The sequence below is a fragment of the Salvia hispanica genome, chromosome 4 (assembly GCF_023119035.1).
Source record: "Salvia hispanica cultivar TCC Black 2014 chromosome 4, UniMelb_Shisp_WGS_1.0, whole genome shotgun sequence".
Taxonomy (NCBI): Eukaryota; Viridiplantae; Streptophyta; class Magnoliopsida; order Lamiales; family Lamiaceae; genus Salvia; species Salvia hispanica.
This window is the reverse complement of record NC_062968.1, coordinates 18638972-18654398: the sequence shown is the minus strand read 5'-3', so window position 1 is coordinate 18654398 and position 15427 is coordinate 18638972. Positions and strand designations below refer to the sequence as shown.

The following is a 15427-nucleotide window of genomic DNA, read 5'->3' as shown; positions in this document are numbered from 1 at the left end:
TATTGTTTTGTGAAGGATCAAATCTCCAAGGCCATACTCCTCAAAGGTCATCTTGACAACGGCCTCTACAAGTTTTTGCTTCAAAAATCTCCCTCAAAGTCTCCCAAGCCTTCAAGTTCCCCTAAGAGTTCAAGCTTAACTCATGCTGTTTGTTCCTTAGCACTAGGGCCTTCAGCTTTTTCCGTTAATTCTGTTGCGTCTTTAGATCTCTGGCATAGAAGATTTGGCCATTGTGCTTTCAATATTGTAGAGAAGATTCTCAAAGAATGTAATATCCCCTTTCATTCAATGAAGTCATCTTTATTATGTCATTCTTGCTGCTTGGCTAAGAGTCATCGCCTACCTTATGCCTCTTCTCAAACTCAATACACAAAACCTTTTCAATTAGTTCACAGTGATCTTTGGGGGCCTGCTCCAACCCCTTCTAGGAATGGTTTTGTTTATTTTGTCAACTTTATCGATCAATACAGCAGGTACACTTGGCTTTATTTGCTGAAATCCAAGAGTGAAGTCCTTGATGCCTTCAAACATTTCAAGGCCAATGTTGAAACACAATTCAACTCCAAGATCTTATCTCTCCAATCAGACGGGGGTGGAGAATATCAGGCTCTTACCTCTCTTCTTCAAAATGAGGGGATTCATCATCGGATTTCTTGCCCATACACTCCGCAACAAAATGGGCTAGCCGAACGCAAGCATCGTCATGTTGTTGAGACGGGGCTCGCTCTTCTAGCCCAAGCCGGCCTCCCTACATATTTCTGGGATGATGCATTTACTACCAGTGTACACCTCATCAACCGGATGCCCACTCCTATTCTCCAGTCCTGCTCTCCCCATGAGAGGCTCTTTAAGTCCCGACCTATCTACACTGATTTAAAGGTGTTTGGGTGCTTATGTTATCCACATACTCGGCCCCTGAACAAGAATAAGCTCCAATTCAGGTCTGATGCAGCCACATTCCTTGGTTACAGCCCTAAACACAAAGGATACAAAGCTCTCTTATCTAATGGAAAGGTGATCGTATCTCGGGATATCATCTTTGATGAGAATTCTTTCCCATTCAAGTCTGTTCAATCAGCTCCAACTCCAGCTCCTCCAGTTTCCACAGGTATCTCGTTACCATCACACTCTCCACCTATTCACATTCTTAACAACCCTCCTCCCTTACATTCCACTACACACATCATCCCAGAATCTGCCTCCCCCACATACTCTCCTGCTCCACATCACACTCTTAGAACTTCGACCTCTTCTCCTGTTTCTTTAACATCCCAATCTCCAGAAAGCACTGCCTCCCCAACTGAAATGCCCGCCAACTCTCATGATAATGTCCCTTCTCCTTCTCCGTCATCTACGGACTCCGAAAATTGTGCTATCTACCCTTCCACCGAAAATTGCCCTGCTCTACCTCCGGATCCTCCTCCAAAATCATCACATCACATGACCACTCGCTCTAAGGCAGGTATTTTCAAACCCAAACTATTCCTTTCTTCAGCTACTGCACCACACCTCACCATTCCCAAATCTGTCAGCATTGCCCTATCTATCCCGGTCTGGAAATTGGCCATGACAGAGGAATTTCTTGCCCTCCTACGCAACAAAACCTGGATACTTACTTACCTCCCACCGGGTAAGAATCTTATTGGTTGCACCTGGATATTCAAAATCAAGAAACTTGCAACCGGTGACATAGCTCGACACAAAGCTCGTCTTGTTGCTCAAGGTTTCTCCCAAGAGCCCGGCTTTGATTTCACCGAAACCTTTAGTCCTGTTGTGAAACCCACCACAATTCGCCTTATTTTGAGTATTGCAGTCACCATGGGATGGTCCATTACCCATTTGGATGTCAATAACGCTTTTCTCAATAGTGATCTTAAGGAAGACTTGTACATGCGTCAGCCACCAGGATTTGAACAAGGCCCTCCTGGCCTCGTATGCAAACTGAATAAGACCCTTTATGGCCTGAAACAAGCTTCTCGTGCCTGGTTCTCCACCATCACCAGTGCCCTTCTTCTTCTCGGCTTTGTTCAATCTCGTGCTGACACTTCTCTCTTCCATCGGCGCACCAAATCCGACATTACCTACTTGCTCCTTTATGTTGATGACATGCTGATCACAGGGAGTTCATCTGCTGTTATCCGTCATGTTATTCAGCAACTCAATTCAAGCTTTTCCCTTAAAGATTTAGGGGAAGTCACCAATTTCCTAGGCATTGAAGTCTCTCGGACCTCTCAAGGATTGCATCTTAGCCAAGGTGCATACATCAAGGAATTATTGAATAAGGTTAAAATGCTTGACGCCAAGCCATTCCCAACTCCCATGACGTCTGACTGTAAGTTGAGTAAAGATAATGGAAATCCTACGGTGGATGGAAAATTGTATAGAAGTGTTGTAGGGGCTCTTCAGTATGCCACAATCACTCGGCCAGAACTTAGCTTCGCCGTGAACAAAGTGAGTCAGTTTATGGCCTGCCCTCTTGATGCACATTGGAAAGCTGTAAGGAGAATTCTACGCTACTTGGTAAATTCAGTGGATTATGGTCTTCATGTTAGAACAAGTGATTTTGGATTAACTGGTTTTTCGGATTCTGATTGGGCATCGGATGTGGATGATCGCCGATCAACTACTGGTTACTGTGTCTTCTTTGGTAGAAATCTGGTGTCATGGTGCTCGAAGAAGCAGAAGGTGGTATCGCGGTCGAGTACTGAGGCTGAATATAGATCACTTGCTCATGTTGTTGCAGAACTTTCGTGGGTGAGCTCCCTACTAAACGAACTCGGAATCAAGTCCAAGAAAAAGACAGTGGTGTGGGTAGACAACATGAGCACAATTGCTCTTGCATCCAATCCAGTTCTTCATGCGCGTGCCAAGCACATAGAACTGGACCTCCACTTTGTAAGGGACAAGGTTGCTGGACAGGAAATCGACCTAAGATATGTTCCTACTGCTGATCAAATAGCCGATGTCCTGACGAAGCCATTGAGCAGCCAATTCTTCGTGAGGCTCCGAAACAAACTTGGGATTTGTCCGTTGTCCTCCCTCGAATTGAGGGGAAGTGTTAACTTGGCAGTCACAGCTGTAGAAGATCATAGAGAAAAGCCAGAAAAGGTGGCAGTCACAGCTGTAGAAGATCATGGAGCAAAGCCAGAAAAGGGAGTATCAATAATAGAACAAAATCAGGGATCATAGAGTGATCTCAGGGATTGCCTCAAATTTAATTTATTTCCTTTCCATAGTTTCCTTTTTATTCCTTGTACAGACGTTCTGAAATCTCTATTTAAAGAGACTCACATCAGTAATAACATCATCATTCAACACAGCAAAAAATATATTGCATACCTCTTTTCTTGCTTTTCCTTTAAATTTAACTGCTCTAAACCATTTTGGTTTAATGTTTGCAAGCCATGTCTGTGAGTTAGTGTTAATCCCATTGTTCGGTCGGTCTAATGGTCAAAGATCGCATGTTTGGATATACCAATGTCTGTTTTGTGGGATTTGCAGTTACTGTCACTGAGCAGGATATTTTGATGGGATTATAATAATTTAATCGTAGAGTTTCGTCAAATTCTAGTAAACTCGATAAGATTGAAAATGAAATAGTACTTTTTTTTTGCAATTGTATAGTCCGTATATAAAACGACGTTGTATTGTTATAATAAGTAAATAGGAGTATATTTTTATTCTTATTTATGACTATCATCCCTACTTTGATAGCCATGTACTGAATAGGAGCAGTTTACAACCATTTAAGTGGCTTTCTATAAATTCATATGCTAAAAAATTTCCTCTCTCTCTCTCTCCAATTGTTTAACATTTCTCTTTAGCAAAAAATTCTCGAGTGCATATATTCAGTCGATGGATAATGATGAATTAGACATCGATTTAGCTTTAGCATCTCTCCCTAAACAAAAATGGGTGGGAGATGATCATCTTGTCCAATTTGGAGGCTTTTGGTTTGTGCCTCAACACATCAACCTAAACATCGGTGGGGAGAGGATTGAAATAGTTTATCACCTTTTTTATATCTTGGCTAGTTCTCCCAAAACAGGCACCACCTGGCTCAAATCTCTTCTATACTCCATCCTCAATCAATCCTCTAAACATAAGTTGGCCTTCAAACACCCGCACGAACTTGTTCCCTTCTTGGAAGGTCCGGTTCTCATGCTTACCAATGAGCTGCCATTTTTGACTTCTTTGTCAAACACATGCCGGTTATTCAGCACGTACATCTCGTACCAGCTCCTAGCCAAAACCCTAAATTCGTGTGAGTGTAGGATTGTGTACGTCACATGAAACCCCAAGGACACTCTAGTGTCCTTGTGGCACTTCATGAACAAGAGGAGGGGACATCAAACATGGACCATCGATGAGGCTGTTGATGCGTTCTGCCATGGTGTCACCCCGTACGGTCCCTACTATGATCATGTGATTGGGTATAGAGCGATGTACCTAAAGAGGTTGGAGAATGTTATGTTCGTGACGTATGAGGAGATGAAAGAAGATCCACATGGCCATGTCAAGAAATTGGGTGATTTCTTGATGGGGAAGAAGAGGTGGACGAGATCGTGAAGAATTGTAGCTTCGAGGTACTAAGTAGTCATGAAGTTAACAAATCCGAGCAATCTCTGATAAAGAATTTATTTCCGTACAATTCGTTCTTTAGAAAAGGAATAACCGGAGACCATGAAAACTATCTTAGCAATGAGGTCATTAAACGAATTGACACTCTTACTAAAGAGAGATTTCATCCGTTAGGCTTCATGTATGGGATTTAACTCCATCTCTACCCAAACTAATCTCAAGGAAAATGGTAGAAAAAATATATTGTCCTTTTTACCATTTCCCACCCTTTTCACATGTTTTGCAGGGTAAATAATGAGTGAAAATTACTTCTTTCGTCCCTTGTTAAGCAATTCGTATTTCATTTGAAGATGTCTCATGTTACTTTAATGAGACATCTATCTCAACACTTTTAATTGTCAATTACTTTGTTCTTTCTCATACTTTTATTTTTATTTCTACTTTATCTTTTTTTATACTCCCTGAACCTAATTTTCTTAAATCATGTGCCATAAAAAAATTTCTAACTTAATAAGGGACATGATATTATTTGATAAAAGCGTCCACACATCCTTTAATAAAAGTGGCTATGATCTCTCTCTCTCATAAATACTCTTATCCGTCTTATAATAGATGTCACACTTTCCTTTTTAGTTTGTCCTACAAAAGATGTAACATTTTCTTTTTTTAAAAAAGTTTCCTCTCACATTAATATAAATATATTATTTTCTCTTTCCACTTAACACACAAAACTACACCTCCTAGTGTCAATTCCCAAGTGTGACATCTACTATGGGACGGAGACAGTAAGGAGATGATTAATGTGGCTGCCAACTTGGAAGCTTTTGGTATATGATTGATGATTCCATCAACTTCGCCATTTTTTGTCTTTGTTTTTTGAGGGATGATATATAAGTCCATCTAACTCCTTCTGACCTTCATAATCTAATTAATATTTGAGACTATGATATATTCCTAATTAATCTTCATAATCTAATTAAGTGAGAAAGAAGAAAATCACAGCAAACCCATTTCATGTTTACATGGTCATACTAACGTACGTAGATTTCTTCCTAGGTCGTTAATTTGAGATATAATAAAAGTATTTGAAGTTCAATTTTATGAAGGAATGTGCATGGTGCATGCTTGTTGTTCAACAGCTTAATCCGTAGTCAGATGACTTGATTAGTAGTAACACTGAAATAAAATAATGATGATAAAAAAATGGCAAAATTAAATAATTCAATAGAATAACCTTCTCTAAATGTATAAATATGGTGAGATCAAGAAGTTATCAAGAAGTCGTGATGTGGTTGGGATACGATGATAGAATGAATAAAGTTGTGATGCACGTTTATAGTGGTTGGGATGCGATTATGTGCAAACTTATGGACAAAGAGTTATCTAATAGGTTAGTTTTACATATGAAACATATGTTGAGTGTCATCCATATAATTAGTGCACACAATGGCTTCGTTTAATATTCTCATATTCATCATCCACCTTCTCTAATCTTCTCTTTCTAAACTTTTCTTCACCCTTCATGGAGAAGTTTAATCCAAACATGGATTTATCATCTCTTCCAAGAGAAAAATGGTGGGGGGATGAATATCTCGTCCAACTTGGAGGATTTTGGTTTAGACCTCAACGTGTAAAGCCAATCAAAAGAGTGATCAATCATTACAATCCACTTCCTAGTGATGTGATTTTGGTTACTTCTCCTAAAACCGGTACCACATGGCTCAAATCTGTCCTTTACTCCATCCTCAATCGATCCTCCAAACATAAGTTGGCTGTCAAACACCCTCATGAATTTGTTCCCTTCTTGGAGGTACAAGTCTTTGCAGAGGCCGATGAGCCGCTAATTCTAGCGGCCCCATCAGATGGGCCTCGATTATTCGCCACACACATTCCATACCAACTCCTTACCAAAACCCTAGATTCTAGTCAATGTAAGGTTGTTTACTTGACAAGGAATCCAAAGGACACCCTCGTCTCTTTGTGGCATTTTGTGAATAAGTGGAACATGGAGAAGCCAGATCAGTCATGGTCTCTCGATGAGGCAACTAACAAGTTTTGTCGTGGGATTAGCCTATATGGGCCTTACTATGATCATGTGCTTGGGTATAGAGAGTTGAGTTTGAAAAGGCCGGAGAACGTGTTGTTCGTGACATTCGAGGATATGCTAGAAGATCCTCGTGGCTATGTTAAAAAATTGGGTGAGTTCTTAGGATGTCCATTCGGTAAAGAAGAAGAAGATGAAGTGGAGGAGATTGTGAAGAATTGCAGCATCGAGGTGCTGAGTAGCCATGATGTTAATAAGTCTGAAGAATCTCCAACATGGTTTCCATTACCGTATAATTCATTCTTTAGAAAAGGAAAAATCGGAGATTACAAAAACTATCTTAGTAATGAGTCTATTCAACGCATCGACACACTTACAAAAGAAAGATTTCATTCCTTAGGCTTCATGTATGGGATTTAGCTCCCTCTTGCTTTTGCTATTTTTCTGTGTAAGTCCATACTTACTGAGTGTGTAATTTGCTTTCACTACTATTGTATATTTCATATCACATTACATGTTTGGCGAGATTAATCATATTCATAAGTTTCCTATATATGGAAGTCCAAATTTCGAGTTTTAGGGAGTGGGGCTCACAACACCATGGCCACATAACATTCCATCTCGAGTAATGTGAGTAAAGAAAATTTCTTGCTATAAGACTACTTACTGTACTTGCAATATAAAATATTTAAACCAATATAAATGATACGAGAAAAAATATCAATAGATCGGGCATGCGTCGAATATTTATTTATTTAATATGCGTATAAATTTTGTATAACTCACTAAACTGATAAAATAATTTAATAACACAATTTTTATTCAGGCACCATCCATCTGATAATCATCAAGATATTGTACTAGGATTTATGAATATGAAATATTACATTTGACTTTTGTATATATATTAGATTTCCAAATATAGTCTTATCTTGAGTCTAAAATATCACATTTTTTTAATATGAAAACATAATCCACAAGAAGAGTGCCCTCGCCGCAAGCAGAATCCCAAGAGTGTTGAGTTGTACGGTGTTCGGTTTGCAAGATTGTATCCGGGATTAAATTTGTAGTGTGTTTAGTTCATGAGATTTAATCTCATAACTCAATCCTAGATGAATAATCAATCACTTAAATTTTCACGATAAAAGGTGATTTTTCGAAAAAAGGACAAAAGAATATGGGTGGATTTGAAGCATAACCACGGTGATTTTTCACATTACTTAATGTAATGTGACAAATATTTTTACTATATTGGGTGATGGTTTGTCTAATTATAGTAGAAACGTAACAGCTGTAGAATGCCAATACCTACACTCAATATATGTACATTACAAAATGGCTGTGTTTGCTAATCCTTATCCTCGCTCCCTCTCTCTCAAAATTATTGCTTTGCACCTTCAATGGAGAAGCCTAATCCCGACATTGATCTATCATCTCTCCCAAAAGAGAAGTGGTGGGGAGATGATTGTGTCGTCCAACTTGGAGGCTTTTGGTACATGCCCCAATTCATCAAGCCAATACAAAGAGTAATCAATCATTTTAACCCTCTTCCTAGTGATGTGATCTTGGTCACTTTTCCTAAATCAGGCACAACTTGGCTCAAATCTCTCATCTTCTCAATCGTCAACCGCTCATCTAAACACAGATTGGCCGTCGAGCACCCCCATGAACTCGTGCCGTTCTTGGAAGTGCAGATCTATGCGCAATCTGACGAGCCGACGACACCAGTCGGCTCGTCAGATGCTCGCCGAATATTCGGCACACACATCCCTTATCAGCTCCTGTCCAAGACCCTAGACACGTGTCAATGTAAGGTTGTTTACTTAACGCGGAACCCCAAGGACACACTTATTTCCACGTGGCATGAATAGATGGAACATGGGCAAGCCAGATCAATCATGGTCACTAGATGAGGCCACCGACAAGTTTTGCAGTGGTGTGTTTCCATGTGGGCCATACTACGATCACGTGCTTGGGTATAGAGAGTTGAGTCTGAAGAGATCGAAGAACGTGATGTTTGTGACTTTCGAGGAGATGTTGGGAGATCCTCATGGCTATGTCAAAAAGTTGGGTGAGTTCTTAGGGTGTCCATTTGAAGAAGAAGGTGAAGTGGATGAGATTGTGAAGAATTGTAGCATCGAGGTGCTAAGCAGCCGTGATGTTAATAAGTCTGAGGAATCTCCAACATGGTTTCCTTTACCATATAATTCTTTTCTTAGGAAAGGAAAAATTGGAGATCATAAAAATTATCTTAGTGATGAGTCTATTCATCGTATTGACGCACTCACTAAAGAGAGATTTCATTCCTTAGGATTTATGTATGGAATTTAACTCCATTTTGTATTATTTCTTTGGTAAAATAGTATGTTTGTATATAATCCTGTTTTGCAGTGTTTTCTTATTTATATATGTATGTGTAAGTTTTAAATGTTTTCTTCAAAATAAGTTATAAACATTAATCATGTGTGAAAACAAATTTTTAACTACTATAATGGTGAAAGAAAGCCCCCCCCCCAAAAAAAAAACCGAAAATTCTTAGTTTAACACTTTCTTATTTTTCAAATACTTGTAAATAGTATACTAGGGAGATGATCAAAACAAGTATGTGTTTAAATCCAGAAATGCAGCCCAAATCTTGGGCCTAGGATTAGATGATCTAATGGTCAATAATTAATCCAAAATACGGAAGGTCATAATTAAGTAGTTTTAGGTCATATTATAATATTTGAGTTTATGTCATATTAAGATCATTTTAGGTCATGCTTTGTTAGCATGACCTAAAAATAAACTAACTATGACCTAAAAATGCCCTACGTATGATATGGTTCTGCGTTTCTGTATTTAAATCTGGTTTTCATAGATCAAAACCCTAGTTATATATCAATTTGAAGAAATGATTTTTACAGGAAGATTAATTATAATTTATAAGCAAAAACTTGGCTGCGGCTGTGGGCCACTATTTTATTTACTAATAATCAATCAAAGATGAATTAATTTTAAGCATTAATACTTTTTCCTTTCATGAAAAAGAGTCATATTTTTCATTTTAGTACATCTATTTAAATTTATCTTTTTACTTTAATTTCTTCAGTAAATAACTTTTTAATTTGCTCTGTTATAGAATCGGATCTAAGATTGCCCATGAGAGCAAGCACCGCCACAGGCCCGTGAAGATAGTAGGGCCGCCATTGGTAATTCGATTTTTTTTTTGGAGGTCAAAGTTTTTGCTCATTTAATAATTTGATAATTCATAGGGTTACTAACTAATGGTAGTTTTTATATTTCAAAGTTAGGGGGATCTGGATAATCCCCTCTCCCTATATGTTACTCATATAAAAATATGTACATGGTGTCTGATCTCTAGATAATGTCAGAAATCTAGATAATTGGTTTAAAGATAATGTATATAATGTCTGAAATTTAGATAATTTCCTCAAGATAATGTATATAATGTCTGAAATCTAGATAATTGGATTAAACTATGTGTCTGAAATCTAGTCATTGTACCTATCGTTAAACCAAATGGCAAGGCTACAATTAAAATCTCAATTTAAGTGACACGCCTCCGTAAATGATTTTGGCCTTGTTCTCATTCATATCTAATAATACCATTGGAATGTACACCACAATATTTTGGATCTAGTTATCCGAATTCATGAATATATTATATATAGATGTTAATGCTACACTAGTTATTAAAATCATAATAAAATAATTCGACTCAATATTCCAGATAATTCGACTCAATATTCCATTTCGGGTCGTCCCACATAATTTGTCCCACTTCACTTTTACCATTTTTGGTAGTGGACCCCATATTCCACTAACTCATTCCTACTCACATTTTATTATAAAACTAATACTTTGAAAGTAGGACCCACATCCCACCAATTTTTTCAACTCACTTCCAATTATATTTCTTAAAATTCGTGCCAGGTCAAAGTGTCCCGAATTATTGGGACGGAGGGAGTACATTATAAGGAAGTAGCATTGTAGTAAAAGAGTTCCAATCTCTAGGCATGAAATTTAATTTTCCCATACAAAATTGTAGAAACACTATTTTTTTTATGTGGACGAACTTTTCTATTTAGAGTTATTTCCATTCCATCCACCAATACATATATCCTCATCCTATCTCTCCTTCCAAATTTGTAGCATTTTTCACTACAATGGATCCTCACATTGATATTGATTTATCCTCTCTCCCAAAAGAAAACTGGCAGAGAGATGTGCATGCCGTCCAACTTGGAGGCTTTTGGTTTATGCCTGAATCCATCAAGCCAATTCTGAGAGTCATCAATAATTTCAAACCACCCCCTACCGATGTGATTTTAGCTACTTTTCCGAAAACAGGCACCACATGGCTCAAATCTCTCCTCTACTCCATCGTCAATCGATCCTCCAAACATAACTTGGCCATCCAACACCCGCACGACCTTGTCCCCTTCTTGGAGGTGCAAGTGTTCGCGGAGTCTGATGAGCCACCAATTCTAGCAGTCCCCTCAGCTCCTAGCTATAAACCTAGATTCTTCGGAATGTAAGGTTGTTTACTTGACACGAAACCCTAAGGACACCCTTATTTCCATGTGGCATTTTGTGAATAAGTACAAGCCAGATCAGTCATGGTCTCTCGATGAGGCAACAGACGCATTTTGTCGCGGAGTTGGCCTATATGCGCCTTACTATGATCATGTGATTGGGTACAGAGAGCAGATCTCAAAAGGCCAAAGAACGTTATGTTTGTGACTTTTGAGGAGATGATGGAAGATCCACGTGGCTATGTCAAAAAATTGGGTGATTTCCTAGGATGTTCGTTTGAGGATGAAGATGAAGTGGAAGAGATTGTAAAGAATTGTAGTATTGAGCAACTGAGTAACCATGATGTCAATAAGTCCAAGGAAACACCGTCGTGGATTCCATTGCCGTATAATGCTTTTTTTCGAAAAGGGAAAATCGGAGATTATAAAAACTATATCTTTGTGATGAGTCTATTGAACGTATTGGCACGCTTACACGAGAGAGATTTCATTCCTTAGGGTTTATGTATGGGATTTAGGTCTGTCTTGCTTTTGTTGATTTCAAATTATGGAGTATGTTGCATTGTACTTTACCCTTGGCCTTTGGGTCATGTCATTGTTATTGCATCCTATCTATCCCATGCTTCTTATATGTTTGAGTCTCGTGTCTTTCATACATGGTGTTATTTCTTAGTGAATTAGATATATAGTGTGCAACACACCACTGCAGGCCTGCGTAACACCTGGTGTCACACCCAGCCGCGTCGCCCGATTATATATAAAGTTTGATACACTACAATAAAAACATCCGCCGAGGGCATTTTTTAATGCAATTAAGGATGAGTTTCTAAATATACCATCAACGGTTCAAAAAGCGTCCATAGCATTAGCGTCCCTACTAAAATTAGAGGACGCATATGGCAGCGTCCTAGAAAACAAAAAAGATTAAGTTAAATTGTCTTTAATTTAGGATGTTTTCTTTTGCATCCTAAATTATTGTTATTTCTTAATATATTTCAAACGCAAATAATTGTGTCTCGATGTATCCTTAAAAATACTCCATTCGTCTCTCTACAAGAGGCGTTTCTTTTCGCTATCGGATTTATGTAATTGTGTTAAAATAAGTTAAGTGAAGGAAGAACAAGTAGAACGGAAAAAAGATGGAGAGATGAAGAGAAAAGTAAGAGAGAGTAAAGTAGGAGAGAAAAATTAGGTTGCATTTGCCGAAGGAATTAATGGTCAACTATAATGTGTCAATCCAAAAAGGAATACTCCTTCCGTCCCATGTTACTTGAGGCGTTCCTTTTTGACACAAGATTTAAGAAAATTGCGTTTAATAAATTAAATAAAGTAAAATAAAGTAGAGTAAAGAATAAAATAAGGGAGTGAAGAGAGAATAAAGTAAAATAAAAAATAAAATAGGTGTGATTAGATGTTTTGTTTTTAGTCAAAAAAGGAAATGACTCAAGTAACTTGGGACGATCCACAATAGAATACGACTTAAATAACTTGGGACAGAGAGGGAGTATGAGTGGGTCGATACGATATACCGTATCGAAAATTTTGTATCATTATCGTATCGAAAATATCGATATGAAAGAATTTCATATCGTTACCGTATCGAAAGTTTCGGTATGGAAAAAAACTATAACGTTACCGTATCGAAATTTCGGTATATCGTACGAAACTTCGGTATACTGTTCTGAACGGTTTATCAATAAATATTTTTTAAATATATAAATTAATTAATGAATATTTATATATGATTTTAAAATTTTAAGTTTAAAAAAATAAATTATATTATTATTATAATCAGTATAACGGTATGTATCGATAATTCAATATGTATTAAGTTTCGATATATTTCGGTATACCAATAATATCGATATATATCGTATATTCGATATAAAATGGTATACCGCGGTATAAGAAAATTCATATCGTTATCGTATCGAAAACTTACGATACGGTATTGTTTCATACTGAAAATTTCGTTATACCATAAATTCGATATTTTTCGGTACGATACGATAGATATACCATTTTTTCGGTATATATTTACTCAGCCCTAAGTACGACTTAGCTAATGATGTTCGGAAGGAGTAAGTTTTTTGTAGTGATAGTTCATTTCAATTAAAGATTTGATACTAGTTTATATGCTAAAAATCTGCATTGTAGTTAAATAGATTTGAAGTTGTGAACGACATACGCACGCCCAAATATGAATAAAAGACTGCTCCCTCCGTACTATAATATGAGTCACATTTGATGTGGACTTACATTTTAAGAAATGTAAAGAATAATGGGTTAAAAAAGTTAGAGGAATATTGAATCTATTTTTTTATTTTGGTTTTATAATAAAATGTGAGTGAGTGAGTTAGTGGAATGTTGAACCTACTTACCATTTAAAGTAAAAATGAAATATGACTCTTGTTATAGGATAATATTAATAGATCGAAATGACAAAATGTGACTCTTATTATGGGATAAAGGGAGTAATATGCATACCGCGACAATAATAGTAGTAGTAAAATTTACCACATGTTACAAATTTTATGCATATACTAAAAGTAGTGCCTTATATGAATAAATTCCTTTCGTGCCTTATATGTTACTAAAAATTATCATCAACATCAGCATAAATCACGCACAAATATGAATAGAATCATACCTTAATATTTTTTAGTTGGAGAATAATAATATCGACCACATGTTATAGATAACATGCATATATATACACTAATAGTGCAGTTCAAGAATCAATTCGTTTCAATCCTTTTATGTTAAAAATCATTATCAACATTAATCATGCACAAATTATATAATGAGAAAGATGCCAGGCTCTAGCTTTCTCAAGTGAATAATGTCCACTATGTGGAATTTCCTTATTTTATATTTATAGGTAGTTTGTTAAATATTCTTAGATTTCAAATGAAGATTCTTCATTTTAAAATGAATGAACTACCTCCAAAGTCTCTAATTTTTTGGTTTGTGACACTGCAGGTTCCTAACAGAAAAAAATATCGCCAGATGATCCAAACGTTAAACATAATCACGAATCATGTTTTTTAGCCACTTTTTGGATCAAAATGCCCAAATGGCTTGAAGGGTATTTTTGGCAATCCCTAAATTCGCTGACATATGAATTATGTAACATTTATGTCAACAACTTCTTATGTGATATTCTAATAAGTTCTGATACTTCATACGTGATTAAAGTTTTGTCAATATTGTACACAAAAAAAAATTCTTATATTCCTCTATTTCTAGTTAGTGGTAAAACGTCATTATATTATTAGCTTGAAAATTAAATGGGCCGATAAGAGTTAGATTCCAACAAGCAAGTCTGTTACAATACCATATTCCCATTTAAGTGTTAAGACTATAACGAAATCAAGAAATATTCTTCATAATTAGACAGAAACGAATTGTAAACGTATTTTAAAATATTGATTGCATACAACTATTGTAAAATTAAATTTCAGGAACTTATCTTGGCAATCAAAGTCGATGTTGTCTAATAAACTATGATAACCCAATGTATTTATCCAAAATTTCAAACCTAGTTTAGCTATAAAACATCGGCGAAGTTAAAAGCTATAATTAATTAATTTAATTGGATATAATTGTAAGTTGACAACCGTTTTTTCGAGAAAACATGTCATCATCAGTTCTAGGGGTGTTTAAACGGTTCTCCGGTTCTCGGTTAACCGGAATCGAAACCGAAACCGGCCGGTTTTTGGTACCGGTTCCAACATTTTAAATAAAATCGGTTCCAGTTCGGAACTGGAACCGACCGGTTCTTAACCGCGAACCGAATCATAATTTAATTTGTTTTTTTATAATTTAATATACTAATAAATCTAATTTAATTGAATTAATTTTGAATTAAAGTAAACTAATACTATGAAACATTGAGTGATTTTTAGATTTAAACAGTGTTAGATTTGCGAGCTCTGTTTTCTAAAGTATTTAAAATGTTTAAACCGTGATACTTTTAATCTACAATTATTTCCCCAATCCATTTTTTATGAATTAACTACAATAGTACGACATCATATGTTTGTTTTTAATTTCCAAAAGAACTTATACAAATACAATATCATTTCATATGAATGAAATTTAACTTTATAACAAATTTATGTAACAATTCATTTAACATACGATTTTAACCAATTTGATTAACTGTTCCGTTATAAACCAAAAAGTCCAACAAGATCAATTAGTATTGGAAATTTCATTGAATATTTATTTAGCCAAAAAAAAAGGAAAAAATGGTATTCAA

At 36.4% G+C, this 15427-nt stretch overlaps 1 protein-coding gene and 2 pseudogenes across 1 annotated transcript; all 3 read left to right on the top strand.

Annotated features, from left to right (window-relative positions):
* The first annotated feature begins 6124 nt into the window (after window positions 1–6124).
* On the top strand, window positions 6125–7045 carry LOC125220547 (cytosolic sulfotransferase 17-like). Its single transcript, XM_048122708.1, has one exon. It carries the CDS (start codon window positions 6125–6127, stop codon window positions 7043–7045), a length of 921 nt encoding a protein of 306 aa, XP_047978665.1.
* A 909-nt stretch (window positions 7046–7954) lies between these two features.
* LOC125221802 lies at window positions 7955–9003 on the top strand (annotated as a pseudogene).
* A 1772-nt stretch (window positions 9004–10775) lies between these two features.
* Window positions 10776–11764, top strand: LOC125221801 (annotated as a pseudogene).
* Window positions 11765–15427: the final 3663 nt, after the last annotated feature.